The sequence below is a fragment of the Oncorhynchus kisutch genome, linkage group LG23 (genome assembly GCF_002021735.2).
Source record: "Oncorhynchus kisutch isolate 150728-3 linkage group LG23, Okis_V2, whole genome shotgun sequence".
NCBI classification, from domain to species: Eukaryota; Metazoa; Chordata; class Actinopteri; order Salmoniformes; family Salmonidae; genus Oncorhynchus; species Oncorhynchus kisutch.
In genome coordinates this window covers 42,227,437-42,245,292 of record NC_034196.2, presented here as the reverse complement: position 1 = coordinate 42,245,292, position 17,856 = coordinate 42,227,437, and the positions used below count along the sequence as shown (strand labels likewise).

The following is a 17,856-nucleotide window of genomic DNA, read 5'->3' as shown; positions in this document are numbered from 1 at the left end:
TTTCTCTGATTGTTCCATCAACGATCTTGTTTTTTGTTGTTTTCCTTACCCTCAGTTGGAACAGTTTACCCTCAGTTGGAACAGTTTACCCTCAGTTGGAACAGTTTACCCTCAGTTGGAACAGTTTACCCTCAGTTGGAACAGTTTACCCTCAGTTGGAACAGTTTACCCTCAGTTGGAACAGTTTACCCTCAGTTGGAACAGTTTACCCTCAGTTAGAACAGTAGTTTACCCCCAGTTGGAGCAGTTTACCCCCAGTTGCAGCGTTCAGTTTACCCTCAGTTGGAGCGTTCAGTTTACCCCCCAGTTGGAGCAGTTTACCCCCCAGTTGGAGCAGTTTACCCCCAGTTGGAGCGTTCAGTTTACCCCCAGTTGGAGCGTTCAGTTTACCCCCCAGTTGGAGCAGTTTACCCCCCAGTTGGAACAGTTTACCCCCCAGTTGGAACAGTTTACCCCCCAGTTGGAACAGTTTACCCCCCAGTTGGAACAGTTTACCCCCCCAGTTGGAACAGTTTACCCCCCCAGTTGGAACAGTTTACCCCCCCAGTTGGAACAGTTTACCCCCCAGTTGGAACAGTTTACCCCCCAGTTGGAACAGTTTACCCCCCAGTTGGAACAGTTTACCCCCCAGTTGGAACAGTTTACCCCCCAGTTGGAACAGTTTACACCCCAGTTGGAACAGTTTACCCCCCAGTTGGAACAGTGTACCCCCCCAGTTGGAACAGTTTACCCCCCCCAGTTGGAACAGTTTACCCCCCAGTTGGAGCAGTTTACCCCCCAGTTGGAGCAGTTTACCCCCCAGTTGGAACAGTTTACCCCCCAGTTGGAACAGTTTACACCCCAGTTGGAACAGTTTACCCCCCAGTTGGAACAGTGTACCCCCCCAGTTGGAACAGTTTACCCCCCCAGTTGGAACAGTTTACCCCCCCCCAGTTGGAACAGTTTACCCCCCCCAGTTGGAACAGTTTACCCCCCCAGTTGGAACAGTTTACCCCCCCAGTTGGAACAGTTTACCCCCCCAGTTGGAACAGTTTACCCCCCCAGTTGGAACAGTTTACCCCCCAGTTGGAACAGTTTACCCCCCCAGTTGGAACAGTTTACCCCCCCCAGTTGGAACAGTTTACCCCCCCAGTTGGAACAGTTTACCCCCCCAGTTGGAACAGTTTACCCCCAGTTGGAACAGTTTACCCCCCAGTTGGAACAGTTTACCCCCAGTTGGAACAGTTTACCCCCAGTTGGAACAGTTTACCCCCAGTTGGAACAGTTTACCCCCCAGTTGGAACAGTTTACCCCCAGTTGGAACAGTTTACCCCCCAGTTGGAGCAGTTCCCCCAGCTGTTGAACGTTTTGAGGATATGAGGACTTGGAGCAAACTTTTGAGGGGGAATAGGCTTTGTCGTGCCCTCTTCACGACTGTCTTGGTGTGTTTGGACCATCATAGTTTGTTGGTGATGTTGTTACCTAACCTTACCACCTGGGGGCGACCCGTCAGGAAGTCTAGGATCCAGTTGCAGAGGGAGGGGTTTAGTCCCAGTGTCCTTACCTTTGTGATGAGCTTTGAAGGCACTGTGGTGTTGAACGCTGAGCTGTAGTCAATGAACAGCATTCTCACGTTGGTGTTCCTTTTGTCCAGGTGGGAAAGGGCAGTGTGGAGTGCAATAGAGACTGCATAATCTGTGGATCTGTTGGGGCAGTATGCAAATTGGAGTGGGTCTAGGCTTTCTGGGATAATGGTGTTGATGTGAGCCATGACCAGTCTTTCAAAGCACTTCTTGGCTACAGACGTTAGTGCTGTAGTTATTTAGGCAGGTTACCTTAGTGTTCTTGGGCACAGGGACTTTGTTGGTATTACAGACTCAGGTCAGGGACAGGTTGAAAATGTCAGGGAAGACATTTGCCAGTTGGTCACCGCGTGCTCTGAGTTCATGTCCTGGTAATCCGTCTGGCCCCGCGGCCTTGTGACAAGCACATCACACAAGCACAGCACTTACACAAATGACTGATGATTGGCTGAGAGAAATTGATGATGAAATGATTGTGGGGGCTGTCTTGTTAGACGTCAGTGCAGCTTTTGAGATTATCGATCATAGTCTGCTGTTGTAAAAACATATGTGTTATGGCTTTACACCCCCTGCTAAAACATATGTGTTATGGCTTTACACCCCCTGCTAAAACATATGTGTTATGGCTTTACACCCCCTGCTAAAACATATGTGTTATGGCTTTACACCCCCTGCTAAAACATATGTGTTATGGCTTTACACCCCCTGCTAAAACATATGTGTTATGGCTTTACACCCCCTGCTAAAACATATGTGTTATGGCTTTACACCCCCTGCTAAAACATATGTGTTATGGCTTTACACCCCCTGCTAAAACATATGTGTTATGGCTTTACACCCCCTGCTAAAACATATGTGTTATGGCTTTACACCCCCTGCTAAAACATATGTGTTATGGCTTTACACCCCCTGCTAAAACATATGTGTTATGGCTTTACACCCCCTGCTAAAACATATGTGTTATGGCTTTACACCCCCTGCTAAAACATATGTGTTATGGCTTTACACCCCCTGCTATAATGTGGATAAAGAGGTACTTGTCTAACAGAACACAGAGGGTGTTTTTTAATGGAGCCTCTCAAATATAATCCAGTTAGAACCAGGAATTCCCCAGGGTAGCCGTTTGGGCACCTTTTTTCAATTTTTACTAACGACATGCCACTGACTTTGAGTAAGGCCAGAGTGTCTATGTATGCGGATGACTCAACACTATACACTTCAGCTACTACAGCGACTGAAATGACTGCAACACTTAACAAAGTGCTGCAGTTAGTTTCAGAATGGGTGGCAAGGAATAAGTTAGACCTAAATATTTCTAAAACTCAAAGCATTGTATTTGGGATAAAACATTCACTAAACCCTAAACCTTAACTAAATCTTGTAATAAATCATGTGGAAATTGAGTTGAGAAGTTGAGATGACTAAACTGCTTGGAGAACCCTGGATTGTAAACTGTCATGGTCAAAACATACAGTAGTAGCTAAGATAGGGAGAAGTCTGTCTATAATAACGCGATGCTCACTATCAACAAGGCAGGTCCTACAGACCCTAGTTTCTACCTTCTTAACAACACTATCAACAAGGCAGGTCCTACAGACCCTAGTTTCTACCTTCTGAACAACACTATCAACATTGCAGGTCCTACAGACCCTAGTTTCTACCTTCTGAACAACACTATCAACATTGCAGGTCCTACAGACCCTAGTTTTGTCGCAGCTTGACTACTGTTCAGTCATTTGGTCAGATGCCACAAAAAAGGACTTAGGAAAATTGCAATTGGCTCAGAACAAGGCAGCACGGCTGGCCCTTGGATGTACACAGAGAGCTAATATTAATAATATGCATGTCAATCTCTCCTGGCTGAAAGTGGAGGAGAGATTGACTTCATCACTACTTTTATTTATGAGAGGTATTGATATGTTGAATGCACCGAGCTGTCTGTCTATACTACTGGCACACAGCTCGGACACCCATGCATATGCCACAAGAGGTCTCTTCACAGTCCCCAAGTCCAGAACAGACTATGGGAGGCACACAGTGCTATATAGAGCCATGACTACTTGGAACTCTATTCCACATCAAGTAACTGACGCAAAAAAAACAGATTAAAAAACACCTTATGGAACAGTGGGGACTGTGAAGCAACACAAACAGGCCCATACACATTCTCACACACACACACGATAACATACACACTATACTACATACATATGGATTTAGTACTGTAGATATGTGGTAGTGGTGGAGTTGGGGCCTGAGGGCACACAGTGTGCTGTGAATGTACTGTAATTTTGAAAAAAAAAATCTAAACTGCCCTAATTTCGCTGGACCCCAGAAAGAGTAGCTGCTGCTTTGGCAGCAGCTAATGGGGATCCATAATAAATACAAATGTTAACCTGTCTTAAGGTCTTACATCGGCTACGGAGAGCGTGATCACACAGTTGTCTGGAACAGCTGATGCTCTCATGCATGCTTCAGTTTTGCTTACCTCGAAGCGAGCATATAAGTAGTTTAGCTCGTCTGGTAGGCTTGTGACACTGGGCTGCTCGCAGTTGTTGTGCTTCCTTGTTGTCTGTAATCGTTTGCATGCAAGCGTCGGAGCCGGTGTCGTACGATTCAATCTTAGTCCTGTATTGACACTTTGCCTGTTTGATAGTTCGTCTATCAAACAGGCGGGATTTCTTATAAGCGTCCGGGTTTGAGTCCCGCTCCCTTTAGCTCAGTGCGGATGTTGCCTGTAATCCATGGCTTCTGGTTTGGGGTCTGTACGTGCAGACACTGTGGGGACGACGTCATCGATGAGCTTATTGATGAAGCCAGTGACTGATATATTGTACTCCTCAATGCCATCGGAAGAATCCCGGAACTTAGCATCTTCATCTGACCACTTTTTTTAAAGACCTAGTCACTGGTGCTTCCTGCTTGTATTTTGACTTGTAAGCAGGAATCAGGAGGATATAATTACGGTCAGATTTGCCAAATGGAGGGCGAGGGAGAGCTTTGTACGCGTCTGTGTGTGGAGTAAAGGTGGTCTAGAGTTTTTTTTTCTTCTTCTGGTTGCACATTTAACATGCTGGTAGAAATTAGATAAAATGGATTTAAGTTTCCCTGCATTAAAATCCCCGGCCACTAGGAGCGCCGTCTTAGTGCCAGCATCGGTTTGTGGTGGTAAATAGACAGCTTTGAAAAATCATTGATGAAAACTCTCTTGATAAATAGTGTGGTCTACAGCTTATCATGAGATACTCTACCTCAGGTGAGCAATACCTCGAGACTTCCTTAATATTAGATTTCGTGCACCAGCTGTTGTTTACAAATAGACCCAGACCGCCACCCCTCATCTTACCGGAGGCGGCTGTTCTATCTTGCTGATGCAGCGTAAACCCCGCCAGCTGTATGTTATCCATGTTGTCGTTCAGCCAAGACTCGTAGAAACATAAGATATTCGTTTTTAATGTCCCGATGGTAGGATATTCGTGATTGTAGTTAATCTATTTTGTTATCCAATGATTGTACGTTGGCTAATAGGACTGATGTTAGAGGCAGATTACCAACTCACTGTCGGATCCTTACAAGGCACCCCAAACTACTTCCCTGATATCTCCATCTCTTTCTCCTGCGAATGACGAGGATGAGGGCCTTGACGGGTGTCCGACTCGTTAAAGAACAAAATCTTTGTCCAGTACGAGGCGGGTAATCGCTGTCTTGATATCCAGAAGCTATTTTATGTCATAAGAGATGATGGCAGAAACATTATTGCACCAAATAATTGACAAATAACGCGAAAAAACCCCACACATTAGCACAATTGGTTAAGAGCCCGTAAAACGGCTGCCATCTCCTCCGGCGCCCCCAGTTAGAGCAGTTTTCTCCCAGTTAAAGCATTTTTTTCTGTGTTGTGCCCAGGGACTGTACTCTAATCAGTTTGTTGTGTTAATTTATCGGAGAGAGCTTTTTAAGGAGCTCCTATTCATTTGAATTGCTAATCGGGTTTGGAGAGGCTGCCTCTGCCAGGGAGAAGTTGGCACTCGATGATGGCCAGAGACTCAGGCTGTGTGTGTGTCTTTCTGGGGCCTTGTTTGTGTATACAAGTGTTAAAGTGTGTGTGTGTTGGTAAATGTGTGTGTGTGTGTGTGTTATAGCTTAAATCACAGAGCCCCCCTGGTTCTGCTTTACAGACATGCACTCCTGTATATTACCATTGGGCCTGGGCCCAAAAAGCCTGCTCTTTATCCACTGATTCCCCCATAGGGCCTCTTTAAGCACTCCGTCTGATGGCTAGACTAGCTGGACCCTTTAAAGAGCCACAGAACACGCTGATTGGCATGTCTGTTTTTCTGTTGCTCATTAGAAATACGAGATTTCAGTCTTGGAAGTGTGTTTCCTGACTGAGTCAGCATTTGGTTAATGTTTGTACCCCATGAGCCGATTTCGCTTCTTAAAATCCCCAGAATTAATCTAAGATAATAATCTGTAATTTATTTATGTTTTTGCTGAGGATGTTTTAGTTGATCAATTTTACATCTAAAAAGGTGTTTGGTGCAGTATTTCTGTTGTAAAACAATGAGCAGTGTTGTCTTATGTAAATAAATTTGGAGCTGCTGGGAAGGTCTGTCTCACTGTTTATGCTATTGGATTGATAACAATCGCTGTAGCTGTTCACCCCATGTTAGTTGTGGCTAGGCTAGGCTAGCTGGGCCCTGTAAACGCTCCATATTCGCCGCATGTGACAAGCTAAATTTGATTTGATCTGGTGGCAAGGCTAGGCTAGCTGGGCACTTTAAGCGCCTGGTCTGGTGGCTAGGCTAGCCTAGCTGGGCACTTTAAGCGCTTCGTCTAGTGGCTAGGCTAGGCTAGCTGGGCACTTTAAGCGCTTCGTCTGGTGGCTAGGCTAGCTGGGCCCTTTAAGCGCTTTGTCTGGTGGCTTGGCTGGCTACACTGGCTAGGCTAACTGGGCCCTTTTAATTGCTTTGACTAGTGGCTAGCTGGACCCTTTAATCGCTTCATCTGGTGGCTAGGCTAAACCCAAGCTTCAAGCTTGGCTCTGAATCGTTGCCCTGGTTGTGGAGTAAAGCAGTGTGAGGGATGCTGAGTCTATGGAGTGTGAAGTGAATTAAAGTTTGGCATGGTGTGAATAGGAATGGATCTCTTGTCTCAGTACATGGAGCTGTGAGGGTTCAGTACGTGCCACTCTGGGCCTGGCCCCATCCCTGCTAGGGTGAGGTACGTCAAGGACCCTATTTATTTTTTAAATCACAATAAATAAGATGACATGGACAAGTGGGGAAGGAAGAGGGCCAAGGTGAGAAGGGGAGACTTCCTGACGGCTGGACTGTGGTCAGCAAGAAGACCTCTGACCACACAACCAAGGCCAGCCAGCCAGTTGCTGAAGTTGGAAGGCTCAACCTTAGGAAGAGGACAGGCCCAGGCAGATAGCAGGGGACTGTTCTGTCCAGACCTGTCTGAAACCTGGGCGTATGGACTGTTCTGTCTAGACCTGATTGAATCCAGGACGGATGGACTGTTCTGTCCAGACCTGACTGAAACCAGGACAGATGGATACATCTCTCACAGCTGGCCGCGACCTGGAGACCCATGGGGCAGCGCACAATTGGCCCAGCGTTGTCCAGTTTAGGAGAGGGTTTGGCCGTCCGGGATGTCCTTCTCCCATCGCGCTCTAACGACTCCTGTGGCGGGCCGGGCGCATTCACTCTGTGGCGGCCCGGGCGCATGGTCGCCAGGTGTACGGCGTTTCCTCCGACACATTGGTGCGACTGGCTCCCGGTTTAAGCAGGCATTGTGTCAAGAAGCAGTGCGGCTTGGCGGAGTCGTGTTTCGGAGGACTCGCGGCTCTCGTCCTTCACCCGAGTCCGTAATGGAGTTGCAGCGATGGAACAAGACTGTAACTACCAATTGGAAACCACGAAATTGGGGAGAGAAATGGGTAAAAAAAATGTATAAAATACTTAACACATTCTTATTTACAATGATGGCCTACCCTGTCCAAACACGGACAACGCTGGGCCAATTGTGCACCACCCTATGAGACTCCCAATAACAACCAGTTGTGATACAGACCAGGATCGAACCAGCGTCTGTAGTGACGCCTCTAGCACTGATATGCAGTGCCTTAGACCGCTGCTCCACTCGGGAGCACACTGAGATGCAGTGTCTTAGACCTCTGCTCCACTCTGGAGCCCACTGAGATGCAGTGCCTTAGACCTCTGCTCCACTCGGGGGCCCACTGATATGCAGTGCCTTAGACCGCTGCTCCACTCGGGAGCACACTGAGATGCAGTGTCTTAGACCTCTGCTCCACTAGGGAGCACACTGAGATGCAGTGTCTTAGACCTCTGCTCCACTCTGGAGCCCACTGAGATGCAGTGTCTTAGACCTCTGCTCCACTCTGGAGCCTACTTAGATGCAGTGCCTTAGACCGCTGCTCCACTCGGGAGCACACTGAGATGCAGTGTCTTAGACCTCTGCTCCACTCGGGGGCCCACTGAGATGCAGTGCCTTAGACCTCTGCTCCACTCTGGAGCCTTAATGTTGTCTAGTTTTCCGTGTTCCATTTTGTTAGTCTAACTTTGTGCACTTGTTTTATAATGACTTTATACGACTTTAAATCTTTCCTTTGCATCGTTTCCACTTCATCATTTACGTTTAGGAAGGTGACGCATTCCGATTCACTCAGAACAGTAGCAGGTTAACCTTCCTGAATTTACTACTGTGATTGTTATGACGTAATACCCTCATGTGTTATTGGGTTATGACATGGCATCTGCATGATTGATGGATAGTGGAAAAACAAATCTGCGGAGGCCTTATCCAATAGAACAAGGGCTTTCTTTTGACTAAACTGTTTTGTGAGACCGCTTCCCACTCGCCTGCTTTAATGGCATCATAAATAGCGCTCCTATCTTTTGAAAGTGCCTAAAATGAAGTGCTCCAAGCGGTCCTAGTAAATAAGTGTGCTATTGGCCCTAACAATCCGATAAATGCGACGTGACGCTTTTAGGATAACGAATCAGGTGTTTGTGTCCCAGAGTCAACTGGAGAGAGCCTACTGATATTTGTTTCACTTCTGCTGAGGCGGGCGCTTTGTTGTCACTGTGTCTGCAGATGTATTATTTCTTCACTTATATAACTAATATCTCACTTTCTCTCCCCCTCCCCCTCTCTCCACCTCACTCTCTCTCCCCCTCTCTCCACCTCCCCCTCTCTCCCCCTCTCTCCACCTCCCCTCTCTCCACCTCCCTCTCTCTCCCCCTCCCCCTCTCTCCACCTCCTCTCTCTCCCCCTCCCCCTCTCTCTACCTCCCTCTCTCTCCCCCTCCCCCTCTCTCCCCCTCACTCTCTCTCCCCCTCTCTCCACCTCCCTCTCTCTCCCCCTCCCCTCTCTCCACCTCCCTCTCTCTCCCCCTCCCCCTCTCTCCCCCTCTCTCCCCCTCTCTTCCCCCTCCCCCTCTCTCCACCTCCCTCTCTCTCCCCTCCCCCTCTCTCCCCACCTCCCTCTCTCTCCCCCTCCTCCCCTCTCTCCACCTCCCTCTCTCTCCCCTCCCCCTCTCTCCACCTCCCCCTCTCTCCACCTCCCTCTCTCTCCCCCCTCCCCCTCTCTCCACCTCCCTCTCTCTCCCCCTGCCCCTCTTTCCCTCCACCTCTCTCTACCTCCCTCTCTCTCCCCCTCTGTCCCTGTCTCTCCCCCTCTGTCCCTGTCTCTCTCCCCCCTCTCTTTGTCTCTCTCCCCCTCTGTCTCTGTCTCTCTCCCCCTCGCTTGTCTCTCTCCCCCTCCCCCTCTGTCACTCTCTCTGTCCCACTCTCCTTCCCCCTCCGTCTCTCTCTCTCTCTCTCCCCCCTCTCTCTCCCCTCCATCTCTCTCTCTCTCTCCCCTCCCCCCTCTCTCTCTTTCCCCTCCCCCCCTCTCTCTCTCTCCCCCTCCGTCTCTCTCTCTCTCTCCCCCTCCCTCTCTCTCTCTCCCCCTCCGTCTCTCTCTCTCTCTTCTCTCTCTCTCTCCCCCTCCGTCTCTCTCTCTGTCTCTCTCTCTCTCTCTCTCTCTCTCTCTCTCTCTCTCTCTCGGTCTCTCTCTCTCTCCCCCTCGGTCTCTGTCTCTCTCTCTCTCTCTGTCTCTCTCTGTCTCTCTCTCTCTCTGTCCCACTCTCTCTCCCCCTCCATCTCTCTCTCTTTCCCACTTTCTCTCCCCTCTCTCTCTCTCTCTCTCTGTCCCACTCTCTCTCCCCCCCCCCTCTCTCTCCCTCCCCCTCCGTCTCTCTCTCTCTCCCCCCCTCTCTCTCTCTCCCCCTCCATCTCTCTCTCTCTCTCCCCTCCCCCCTCTCTCTCTTTCCCCTCCCCCTCTCTCTCTCTTTTGTCCTCCCCCCTCTCTCTCTCTCCCCCTCCGTCTCTCTCTCTCTCTCTCTCTCCCCCTCCCCTCTCTCTCTCTCCCCCCCTCTCTCTCTCTCTCCCCCTCCCCCCTCTCTCTCTCCCCCCTCTCTCTCTCTCCCCCTCCGTCTCTCTCTCTCTCTCCCCCTCCCCTCTCTCTCTCTCCCCCTCCGTCTCTCTCTCTCTCTCCCCCTCCGTCTCTGTCTCTCTCTCTCCCCTTCCGTCTCTGTCTCTCTCTCTCCGTCTCTCTCTGTCTCTCTCTCTCTCTCGATCTCTCTCTCTCGATCTCTCTCTCTCGATCTCTCTCTCTCTCGGTCTCTCTCTCTCTCCCCCTCGGTCTCTGTCTCTCTCTCTCTCTGTCCCACTCTCTCTCCCCCTCCATCTCTCTCTCTCTGTCCCACTCTCTCTCCCCCTCCATCTCTCTCTCTCTGTCCCACTCTCTCTCCCCCTCCATCTCTCTCTCTCTGTCCCTCTCTCTCTCTCTCTCTCTCTGTCCCACTCTCTCTCTCTCTCTCTCCCACTCCGTCTCTCTCTCTCTCTCTCTCTCCTGTTTTTTTTCCCTACAGAAATGCTGTCCATGGTTTTTCTCTCATCCCAGTGGACAGCCTGAAGGTGACCATGAAGGAGATCCTGCAGAAGGCACTGAAGAAGAGGAAAGGCTCTCAGAAAGGCTCTGGTATGGGTGGCGTAGATGCTTTATTACATGCTTATGAAAATCCTATTAACCCCATTGTGAAGCACCCAAACAATGAAAGTAACATGTGTTCGTAAGTAGTGTGCTTCATATATTTGAGTGTGCGCGTGCATGCACAAGTGTGTGTACTTGAATTTGCGTCTGCCCTCCCCTTATTGTGTTGCTGTCTTCACACAAAGCATTTCCACAACCCCCACCCCTCCAGAAAAACCATCAGGGTACGATCTCTGATAGCGCTGCCACACAGTGTTTAATTTGTCATGCCCAGATCACCTGGGGATCTGATAGCAACTGAGGTTTTAATACAAAAGTCAGACGGAACCGATCGCCTCTCCCAACGCCAGGACACAGATTAAGCTGGGGCGGCACGGGGTGGGGCTGGCGCTCTCTCTCAACCCCCCCCCCCCCCCGCCTCCCAACCAGTGATAAAGGCCTGAAAGGGATCATGTCGGGAAGCAACGGAGTGGAGAGAGCAGCCCACATACTGAGTGGAGGGAGCAGCCCACCTACTGAGTGGAGAGAGCAGCCCACCTACTGAGTGGAGAGAGCAGCCCACCTACTGAGTGGAGAGAGCAGCCCACCTACTGAGTGGAGAGAGCAGCCCACCTACTGAGTGGAGAGAGCAGCCCACATACTGAGTGGAGAGAGCAGCCCACCTACTGAGTGGAGAGAGCAGCCCACCTACTGAGTGGAGAGGGCAGCCCACCTACTGAGTGGAGAGAGCAGTTCCACCTACTGAGTGGAGAGAGTAGCCCACCTACTGAGTGGAGAGATCAGCTCCACCTACTGAGTGGAGAGAGCAGCCCACCTACTGAGTGGAGAGAGCAGCCCACATACTGAGTGGAGAGAGCTGTTCCACCTACTGAGTGGAGAGAGCAGCCCACATACTGAGTGGAGAGAGCTGTTCCACCTACTGAGTGGAGAGATCAGCCCACCTACTGAGTGGAGAGAGCAGCCCACCTACTGAGTGGAGAGAGCAGCCCACCTACTGAGTGGAGAGAGCAGCCCACATACTGAGTGGAGAGAGCAGCCCACCTACTGAGTGGAGAGAGCAGCCCACCTACTGAGTGGAGAGAGCAGCCCACATACTGAGTGGAGAGAGCAGCCCACCTACTGAGTGGAGAGAGCAGCCCACCTACTGAGTGGAGAGAGCAGCCCACCTACTGAGTGGAGAGAGCAGCCCACCTACTGAGTGGAGAGAGCAGCCCACCTACTGAGTGGAGAGAGCAGCCCACCTACTGAGTGGAGAGAGCAGCCCACCTACTGAGTGGAGAGAGCAGCCCACATACTGAGTGGAGAGAGCAGCCCACCTACTGAGTGGAGAGAGCAGCCCACCTACTGAGTGGAGAGAGCAGCCCACATACTGAGTGGAGAGGGCAGCCCACCTACTGAGTGGAGAGAGGTGTGGAAGGCAAGAGGTCTATTCTCTCGTTGACCCCCCCCCCCCCCCCCCCCCCCCCCCCCCTCCGGCTTGTACTACAACTGGCTGTCCCTTTTTTATCTGCCCCCACCTGATCACCAGCGTGCCCCCCCCCCCACCCCCCGTTCTAATGACCTCCTCCATCCTCCGTGGTTTGCTGTCACAACCACTGAAGACAATGTTTGATGATGATGATGATGATGGTGATGATGGCGAACGATCCCCTTAGACTGGACAAGGCCATGGCATGCCTGCCTATTTTCTTTTCTATTGCTTGAGACCTCAGCCTACTGTCTACCAGGGCCTAGAGTGATGAAGACATTAGCAATCCCCTAACTAGCTCCCTCAAACGGAGCTAACCTCTCCACAACACTAACCTTGCCAGTGGCTTGATCCTTCCCCTATTTGCTGTAGTGTTTGTTTTTTCATTTTTCTTGGGAATATCGTGTACAATGTCCTTGCACCAAGACAACCATCTTGTTGTCTTTGTCTTCTCAGATTGGACCGAATTGGAGAAAAAAGAAAAAAAAAATGTATCCCAAAATGCAGTGCTACACAGCTATTAGTAGAAGTTAAAAGAAGAAGTAGTTTGTGTCTTGAACTTATATCCTATTATAAATGCAATTTGTGCTAAAAGCCTTCTTTAGGAATGTGATAGTATGCATAGCCTCTGGCTACTAAAAGCAGAGTTCCATTTAACTACATGAAAATTGAATGAACCACTGTTCTCGGGACATGCTTTGCTAAGTGAGTTGAAGTGGATGTGCTTTGCTGATGACTGAATCTTTCATTTCAGCGCCCTGCTTCTAAAAAGTAGAAGAGCATTTTGCTGTAACATTTCTACATTGATTTTTGTTTATTTCGATTTTTTTGTTGTTGTTGTTGATTATGAACCAATCTGTTTGTGTTAGAATTTGGACCTCAAATATGGAGAGTGAAATTCTGTTTTTGCAACACAACTTCCTTGTGTCGGCCACCTCTGTCCATAAGTATTGTGGTAGTACAAATGTTAACACCTTCAAACCCTCTTTCATTTAAAAAAAAACTCCACCCTTTAGAAATGTCAAGTCCTAAGACCCCATCAGAGGTTTGATGTCTGGATATCACACCAATTCCATATACCCGTCTGAAAACATCTATCCTTTAGACTCGTATTCGTATACAGGTTGGAAATGGCAGATTTGGTCACTGATAAATCACCAAAATTGGAACGCAGTGGCTGTACAGTAGCCTGCTATAAATGACGCCAGAGTTCAGGCTCTGCTCTTCACAGCTCTGTATGGGGGTTTGACTGAAAGAAGTTCTGAACTTGAGCACTGTGGGACCAAGCAGTTGACCCGAACTCACCTGATAATTAGGCAACTTTGGCAAATGTTTTGTTGTCTGAGGGAGGGAAATGCTGTAAATTAGGCGTCTCTATATGTATTTTGAAAGATGAGATGTTGAAGATTATAATAAATATCGCTTTGATGTCATACAAACAAACCAAACACCTGTGAGTCCAAATGTGCACTTCACATTTCCATCTCATAAAACTGATGGATTATATAGTTCAACGTTTATGATCACTATGTTAGTTGTACAGTTACCAGATGACATGGTGTCATACCCTGGGTCGTTCAGAACAGAATGAGTCTGTTAGTTGTACAGTTACCAGATGACATGGCTTCATACCCTGGGTCGTTCTGAACAGAATGAGTCTGTTTGATGTACAGTTACCAGATGACATGGTGTTATACCCTGGGTCGTTCTGAACAGAATGGGTCTGTTAGTTGTACAGTTACCAGATGACATAGCTTCATACCCTGGGTCGTTCAGAACAGAATGAGTCCGTTGTACAGTTACCAGATGACATGGTGTTATACCCTGGGTCGTACTGAACAGAATGAGTGTTAGTTGTACAGTTACCAGATGACATGGCTTCATACCCTGGGTCGTTCAGAACAGAATGAGTCTGTTAGTTGTACAGTTACCAGATGACATGGCTTCATACCCTGGGTCGTTCTGAACAGAATGAGTCTGTTAGTTGTACAGTTACCAGATGACATGGCTTCATACCCTGGGTCGTACTGAACAGAATGAGTCTGTTAGTTGTACAGTTACCAGATGACATGGTGTGATACCCTGGGTCGTTCTGAACAGAATGAGTCTGTTTGATGTACAGTTACCAGATGACATGGCTTCATACCCTGGGTCGTTCTGAACAGAATGAGTCTGTTAGTTGTACAGTTACCAGATGACATGGCTTCATACCCTGGGTCGTTCTGAACAGAATGAGTCTGTTGTACAGTTACCAGATGACATGGCTTCATACCCTGGGTCGTTCAGAACAGAATGAGTCTGTTTGTTGTACAGTTACCAGATGACATGGTGTCATACCCTGGGTCGTTCAGAACAGAATGAGTCTGTTAGTTGTACAGTTACCAGATGACATGGTGTTATACCCTGGGTCGTTCTGAACAGAATGAGTCTGTTGTACAGTTACCAGATGACATGGCTTCGTACCCTGGGTCGTTCAGAACAGAATGAGTCTGTTAGTTGTACAGTTACCAGATGACATGGCTTCATACCCTGGGTAATTCTGAACAGAATGAGTCTGTTAGTTGTACAGTTACCAGATGACATGGTGTTATACCCTGGGTCGTTCTGAACAGAATGAGTCTGTTAGTTGTACAGTTACCAGATGACATGGCTTCATACCCTGGGTCGTTCTGAACAGAATGAGTCTGTTGTACAGTTACCAGATGACATAGCTTCATACCCTGGGTCGTTCTGAACAGAATGAGTCTGTTGTACAGTTACCAGATGACATGGCTTCATACCCTGGGTCGTTCTGAACAGAATGAGTCTGTTGTACAGTTACCAGATGACATGGTGTCATACCCTGGGTCGTTCAGAACAGAATGAGTCTGTTTGTTGTACAGTTACCAGATGACATGGTGTCATACCCTGGGTCGTTCAGAACAGAATGAGTCTGTTAGTTGTACAGTTACCAGATGACATGGTGTTATACCCTGGGTCGTTCTGAACAGAATGAGTCTGTTGTACAGTTACCAGATGACATGGCTTCATACCCTGGGTCGTTCAGAACAGAATGAGTCTGTTTGTTGTACAGTTACCAGATGACATGGCTTCATACCCTGGGTCGTTCAGAACAGAATGAGTCTGTTTGTTGTACAGTTACCAGATGACATGGTGTCATACCCTGGGTCGTTCAGAACAGAATGAGTCTGTTAGTTGTACAGTTACCAGATGACATGGCTTCATACCCTGGGTTGTTCTGAACAGAATGAGTCTGTTAGTTGTACAGTTACCAGATGACATGGCTTCATACCCTGGGTCGTTCTGAACAGAATGAGTCTGTTGTACAGTTACCAGATGACATGGCTTCATACCCTGGGTCGTTCTGAACAGAATGAGTCTGTTGTACAGTTACCAGATGACATGGCTTCATACCCTGGGTCGTTCTGAACAGAATGAGTCTGTTGTACAGTTACCAGATGACATGGCTTCATACCCTGGGTCGTTCAGAACAGAATGAGTCTGTTTGTTGTACAGTTACCAGATGACATGGTGTCATACCCTGGGTCGTTCAGAGCAGAATGAGTCTGTTGTACAGTTACCAGATGACATGGCTTCATACCCTGGGTCGTTCAGAACAGAATGAGTCTGTTAGTTGTACAGTTACCAGATGACATGGCTTCATACCCTGGGTCATTCTGAACAGAATGAGTCTGTTAGTTGTACAGTTACCAGATGACATGGTGTTATACCCTGGGTCGTTCTGAACAGAATGAGTCTGTTAGTTGTACAGTTACCAGATGACATGGCTTCATACCCTGGGTCGTTCTGAACAGAATGAGTCTGTTGTACAGTTACCAGATGACATAGCTTCATACCCTGGGTCGTTCTGAACAGAATGAGTCTGTTGTACAGTTACCAGATGACATGGCTTCATACCCTGGGTCGTTCAGAACAGAATGAGTCTGTTTGTTGTACAGTTACCAGATGACAAGGTTGTCATACCCTGGGTCGTTCAGAACAGAATGAGTCTGTTAGTTGTACAGTTACCAGATGACATGGTGTTATACCCTGGGTCGTTCTGGACAGAATGAGTCTGTTAGTTGTACAGTTACCAGATGACATGGCTTCATACCCTGGGTCGTTCAGAACAGAATGAGTCTGTTAGTTGTACAGTTACCAGATGACATGGTGTTATACCCTGGGTCGTTCTGAACAGAATGAGTCTGTTGTACAGTTACCAGATGACATGGCTTCATACCCTGGGTCGTTCAGAACAGAATGAGTCTGTTTGATGTACAGTTACCAGATGACATGGCTTCATACCCTGGGTCGTTCAGAACAGAATGAGTCTGTTAGTTGTACAGTTACCAGATGACATGGCTTCATACCCTGGGTCGTTCTGAACAGAATGAGTCTGTTAGTTGTAGTTACCAGATGACATGGTGTTATACCCTGGGTCGTTCAGAACAGAATGAGTCTGTTAGTTGTACAGTTACCAGATGACATGGCTTCATACCCTGGGTCGTTCTGAACAGAATGAGTCTGTTAGTTGTACAGTTACCAGATGACATGGTGTTATACCCTGGGTCGTTCAGAACAGAATGAGTCTGTTAGTTGTACAGTTACCAGATGACATGGCTTCATACCCTGGGTCGTTCTGAACAGAATGAGTCTGTTGTACAGTTACCAGATGACATAGCTTCATACCCTGGGTCGTTCTGAACAGAATGAATCTGTTGTACAGTTACCAGATGACATGGCTTCATACCCTGGGTCGTTCTGAACAGAATGAGTCTGTTGTACAGTTACCAGATGACATGGCTTCATACCCTGGGTCGCTCAGAACAGAATGAGTCTGTTTGTTGTACAGTTACCAGATGACATGGTGTCATACCCTGGGTCGTTCAGAACAGAATGAGTCTGTTGTACAGTTACCAGATGACATGGCTTCATACCCTGGGTCGTTCAGAACAGAATGAGTCTGTTTGTTGTACAGTTACCAGATGACATGGTGTCATACCCTGGGTCGTTCAGAACAGAATGAGTCTGTTAGTTGTACAGTTACCAGATGACATGGCTTCATACCCTGGGTTGTTCTGAACAGAATGAGTCTGTTAGTTGTAGTTACCAGATGACATGGTGTTATACCCTGGGTCGTTCAGAACAGAATGAGTCTGTTAGTTGTACAGTTACCAGATGACATGGCTTCATACCCTGGGTCGTTCTGAACAGAATGAGTCTGTTAGTTGTACAGTTACCAGATGACATGGTGTTATACCCTGGGTCGTTCTGAACAGAATGAGTCTGTTAGTTGTACAGTTACCAGATGACATGGTGTTATACCCTGGGTCGTTCTGAACAGAATGAGTCTGTTAGTTGTACAGTTACCAAATGACATAGCTTCATACCCTGGGTCGTTCAGAACAGAATGAGTCTGTTGTACAGTTACCAGATGACATGGTGTTATACCCTGGGTCGTACTGAACAGAATGAGTCTGTTAGTTGTACAGTTACCAGATGACATGGCTTCATACCCTGGGTCGTTCAGAACAGAATGAGTCTGTTAGTTGTACAGTTACCAGATGACATGGCTTCATACCCTGGGTCGTTCTGAACAGAATGAGTCTGTTAGTTGTACAGTTACCAGATGACATGGCTTCATACCCTGGGTTGTTCTGCACAGAATGAGTCTGTTAGTTGTACAGTTACCAGATGACGTGGCTTCATACCCTGGGTCGTTCTGAACAGAATGAGTCTGTTGTACAGTTACCAGATGACATG

General features: G+C 48.1%; 1 protein-coding gene across 4 annotated transcripts in view; it reads left to right on the top strand.

The window, feature by feature from the left end:
- Nucleotides 1-17,856, top strand: part of mapkap1 (MAPK associated protein 1) — a 142,963-nt gene that overhangs the window by 54,252 nt on the left and 70,855 nt on the right. For all 4 annotated transcript variants that reach the window (XM_031802452.1, XM_031802453.1, XM_031802454.1 and 1 more), the window contains one exon: nucleotides 10,504-10,613. In XM_031802452.1, coding sequence (XP_031658312.1) covers nucleotides 10,504-10,613 — 110 coding nt within the window. The remainder of the gene's footprint in view (nucleotides 1-10,503; nucleotides 10,614-17,856) is intronic.